We start from the raw sequence: 5,214 nt of genomic DNA, 5'->3' as shown, positions 1-5,214 counted from the left end.
AAAAATATAGAAAAAAGGTTTTTTCTTAACAGCGGTCGTCCCTCGGCAGGCAATGGCAAACCTCCGAGTGTATTACTGCCATGAAAAACAGCTTCTCATAAAAATGCAATCGCCGTTCGGAGTCGGCGTAAAACTGTAGGTCCCTCCGCTTTGTGTGACAACATCAAGGCGCACGCCACAAGTCGGAGGAGAAGCTCGGTCAAACACTAACATATGTGTAAGCGCCAATCTAGTATTATTATTACTAATCTATTTAAAAAATCATTTACAGCTTCATAGGAAATTGCCTTATTTTACGGCCTGTACTTTTTTATAAGTTACAATATATGTGCAACCTGTGTGGAGCTTACGATACAAACATATATTCAGGCTTATAAGCCTGTAATTAAAAATTTTTCTACATTTAATTTGAAATAGTATGCACGAACGGATTAAAAGTAGTAAATAATTAGTACTTTTTCTACACTTTAAAATGCGTGACCGGAATAGACCTGCCGAAAAAGTGAGGTTAAGTTACTGACAACACCTTGTTATTATTACACCATGGTTTTGCCTATCTGGATTACTGTATACTGTGTACTTTTGTAAGTTTTATCGATGTTAAAAATCGATACAAGGCTTGCATTTCTATTTACGGAAATTAATTCCATAACTTTTTCTTATCAATTTCTCAAAAAAGCTACGATGTCTGCGGCGCTCACAGACTTTAATAGAATTAGATGTTTTTTGTGTAGGCGAAAAATCACATCAACGCGAAGCCAAAAACTCATCAAAAGTAGTATATGCCCTGCTTCAAAGAAATGCTTCAGAGAAGTTTTATCCTATTTGGCACGCCATGCAAATTCAGAGCTGCACATCGCTGAGGGTGAATCCATTTGCTCGACGTGTTACTCTGATGTGGTTGAATACGACACATACCTTATAAAAGCTCTTAAAAAACAACGCACTCTTTTAAATTTAATTGAAAAGGCAGTGATAAATTTTGATTCTGACTTCGAAAATGAAATTCAAGCCGATTTGAGTGCTTTGGACGAACTTACTGATGACCACTTTTTCGATGATGCGCAAATCTCTGATACGGAGATTACACGAACTATAGAGGATGCTTTGGGTGAGTCCTCGGAAGATCAGACTAGAATTTCCGAACATAATAGGAGAAGTCGTTTAGTCAAACTTAAATGCGAGTTGTGTGCTATGAAATTTCATACTAAGTCAGCTTTGAAAAAACATATAACAAACGCACATAAAAAATTTAGTTGTGAATTGTGTAGTTATAGTCATCGAAATGAAGACTACGTCTTGCTACATATGAACACACACGAAGGTCGAAATGAGAACCAATGCCGTTTCTGTGAAAAAGAGTTTACTACAAAAATTAGTACGATTCGCCACATGGAAGTACATTACAATTCAAAAAAGTATCAATGTGATAAGTGTGGTCTTTGTTTTTCTCAAACAACTGTATTGTACAATCACAAATTACAACATGAAGCTGAAGAGCAACCACTTCAGTGTGAGATTTGCTCACAGGTATTTAAGACTAAGCGGACATATCGTCACCATATGATCACACATCGAGAAGATCGTCCTCGGTATAATTGCGAGTACTGCCCTAAAACTTTTACCGAGAAATATACCCTTAAAATTCATAAACGAACACATCCCGAAGCTGTAGAATCCAGTGAAATAACACAATCGCAGCTTCAAAATTCATTACAACATGATGAAGGACCGTTGTGCGCCTCAGAGAAAATACAATCTCAAGAAACCAAGTTCAATTGCATTATATGTGACCAGGAATTTACTGTAAAAGATCATCTCAATAAACATATGGAGAAAGAGCACGACGTTATACTCAAGTCTTTAACTATAAACAGTTTTTCGGAATTCGATGTGGTAGCAACGGATGTCAAAAAGGCTTGTAATATATGTGGACAATTGTTCAGTGCCCAAGCAAATTTAGACTACCATTTAAAATATGTCCACGCCAGTTCGCTTTAGTAATAATTGTTTTAAATAACTAAAAAAAACTTTCAAGTGTAAAGGCGGGATCATACGATTGGGCATTAGACCGATTTGACTACCAAATCGCGTGGTTAGAAAAATGTTATAGGGAATTTACATGATTCAACTTTCACAGGCGATTAGTTGAACAAAGAGTTGAACGAAAGTAGGCAGCCGACCAACTTCATTGAAAGCGATTAGTTGAAAGGCCGTTTACACCAGGCGATTGTTGCATTCAACTAAAAATCGCCTGAAAAATCGCCTCATGTAAATTCCCTATTAGACTGTTCCAATCACGACAATTTTTTTATTATATTTTCCAAATTAATGTGTTGTACCAATCGGTTGACTGCTAGAAGAACTGTCGCCCAAATGTATATTGCTTGTGCCAATAGATCCAAATTAAATGTACAAATGTATCAATCGTATAAACCGGCCTTAATTCGTAGATGTAAGACAGTTCTGGAAATATGTTCCGGATGGATGTATGTATATGCTAACGCAATAAAGCAAATCTTTAAAATTTCTTATCTATAGCATATGAAAGTCAAAATGTTTGGGGAGGGGGGAGGGTTATTTAAAGAAAACGACTTACTACAATACATTTGTAAAACCGCTGTTATAAAAGATACTATGCTGATATTTCTTATACCGCCCATCTTCTAATAAGTGTACGTATCGACTCACCTATCGACTACCCAAAGATGAATCCTTCAGAGTCATGTCGGTTTAATTAACACTGGGTCAGACGCTATGAGAGTTCAAAAGTTCTGGTTTTCTGATTTTGGTAAAAGGGTAGGTTGCTTAATAATCATCATCAATAAATCATGTACCAATCACAAACAGTTACATTTCGTGTATAAATTTAGACAATATAACCTGAGTTCATATTTTACAGGGCTGTCATTTGATAAGCTTATCTTAATTTAAACCGTCACTAGCCTTTTTTATTCAAATCATAAAAAAATGTGGCATTGAAAGAAATAATACGAATTTCATTGAAAAGTTTTAACCCTTAAATGCTCATAGTGACCGATTTGAGTGAAAAAAATGTATTATATGTAAAACGCTGAATGCATCTTCCTTTTTTATCCATCGTCGTCCAGTGATCAGTNTTTTAACCCTTAAATGCTCATAGTGACCGATTTAAGTGAAAAAAATGTATTATATGTAAAACGCTGAAGAAAAAATAACTGCATTTTTAATTTTTTTAATTTTCCGATTTTTACCAAGTTATTGAGAAAAAAATGGTTGTATCTTTAAAGATACAATGAGCACTCACGCGAAACTTACCTTTGCAATGAAAGTATAAAACTCACTTATTTCAATGAGAAAAACCATTGTTTAGTGTGAATAAATAAACATATTTTTATTGAAATTCTATAATTTTTTTAAAATTAAGTATAATTAAAAACAAATAATATAGAATATTTACATATTTAAAAATGATGGTAGTTATAAAAGCAGTTTTTTTCAGCTGTTAAACAAAGATTTACCTTACATTTGCTGCAATACATCCGTGTCTGTCCTGAGCAATTTGGAAACTTGCATCTTCCTTTTTTATCCATCGTAGTCCAGTGATCAGTTCCGTCTAATCTGACATCCCTCTGAAGCGCTACACTTGAATTTGGCTTGCATCGCTTTTCCTTGATCTGCGTTTCCAGAGTTGGCCGTCCACGATTAGGAGTTTCTTTGAATTTATATGAAAATAGTGCATCAGCTATTTCCAACTTAAAATCGATTAATCTAATATTTTTTAAACCTGGCCGATCTCTATTAATTCTTTTATAAAGTAAAGTAAAGCATTAACGCATGTCATATCCAAAAGGTGGTAGAACACCCGAGTAGTCCACTTTCGACTTTTCATTGTGATCTTATGGCGACCCATCATGCTATCCATAAGGTCAACTCCACCCATATGACTATTATAATCTTTAATAATCTGCGGGCAGGGAATCATTTTGATGGTTTTATCTTTTTTGTCAAACCTCTTCACTGTCAAAGTCTCTGATGCGGTTTGTATTGAATGCACCAACGGTTTCATTCCAACATAGGTAGACACCAAATTTACAACTCGGTTATCTTTCCAGCTAAGAGATGTCACATCGATGCCACATATATTCGAGACATATTCTTGACTGGTACCACGTTCAAATTTTAGCATGGTCTTTTCTTCAGGGAGCTTACAATTTTTAATTCTGTTACGCGTAATTGTTCCGACGGAAAGGATACCCTGGGTTCGTAAATATACTAGCAAGGGGATCGTTGTGTAGTAATTGTCAAAAAAAAGTATATAATTTTTAAAACGAGGGACTTCGCGAACTAACCTTACTACTATATTTGCGGATGGCTGAAGATCAGGTTCTGCTTGAATAGGTTTCTCCGCTAATCCGCTGTATAATTCAAATTTGTAAGCATATCCAGAAGTATCGCATAAAACATAAAACTTAAACCCCCACTTCTTTGGTTTATTTGGCAAGTATTGATTCATGTAGCTCCCAATTTTTGTGGAATACATTTGTTCATCTACACATAATCTCTCCAATTTAGGAACACTTCCGAAAGTCTTATTGAGGGTATCTACGACGGGTCTAATAAGATAGAGCGATGTATGTATATGCTAACGCAATAAAGCAAATCTTTAAAATTTCTTATCTATAGCATATGAAAGTCAAAATGTTTGGGGAGGGGGGAGGGTTATTTAAAGAAAACGACTTACTACAATACATTTGTAAAACCGCCTGTTATAAAAGATACTATGCTGATATTTCTTATACCGCCCATCTTCTAATAAGTGTACGTATCGACTCACCTATCGACTACCCAAAGATGAATCCTTCAGAGTCATGTCGGTTTAATTAACACTGGGTCAGACGCTATGAGAGTTCAAAAGTTCTGGTTTTCTGATTTTGGTAAAAGGGTAGGTTGCTTAATAATCATCATCAATAAATCATGTACCAATCACAAACAGTTACATTTCGTGTATAAATTTAGACAATATAACCTGAGTTCATATTTTACAGGGCTGTCATTTGATAAGCTTATCTTAATTTAAACCGTCACTAGCCTTTTTTATTCAAATCATAAAAAAATGTGGCATTGAAAGAAATAATACGAATTTCATTGAAAAGTTTTAACCCTTAAATGCTCATAGTGACCGATTTGAGTGAAAAAAATGTATTATATGTAAAACGCTGAATGCATCTTCCT

At 34.9% G+C, this 5,214-nt stretch overlaps 1 protein-coding gene across 1 annotated transcript; it reads left to right on the top strand.

Moving 5' to 3' along the window:
• Positions 1-586: 586 nt before the first annotated feature.
• LOC108367692 (serendipity locus protein delta-like) lies at positions 587-2,543 on the top strand. Its single transcript, XM_017622374.1, has one exon. The coding sequence runs from the start codon at positions 598-600 to the stop codon at positions 1,999-2,001; it is 1,404 nt and encodes a 467-aa protein (XP_017477863.1). The 5' UTR covers positions 587-597; the 3' UTR covers positions 2,002-2,543.
• Positions 2,544-5,214: the final 2,671 nt, after the last annotated feature.

Source organism: Rhagoletis zephyria, unplaced genomic scaffold, assembly GCF_001687245.7.
Source record: "Rhagoletis zephyria isolate East Lansing unplaced genomic scaffold, Rhagoletis_zephyria_1.1 Rzeph_scaffold_02775, whole genome shotgun sequence".
In the NCBI taxonomy this organism is placed as follows: Eukaryota; Metazoa; Arthropoda; class Insecta; order Diptera; family Tephritidae; genus Rhagoletis; species Rhagoletis zephyria.
Note: the sequence above shows the minus strand (reverse complement) of the source record. Positions and strands in the feature narration are given on the sequence as shown.

Bases quoted from the DNA above. Each gene is read 5' to 3' on its own strand.
- LOC108367692 (XM_017622374.1), top strand. From the start codon at position 598: ATGTTAAAAATCGATACAAGGCTTGCATTTCTATTTACGGAAATTAAT.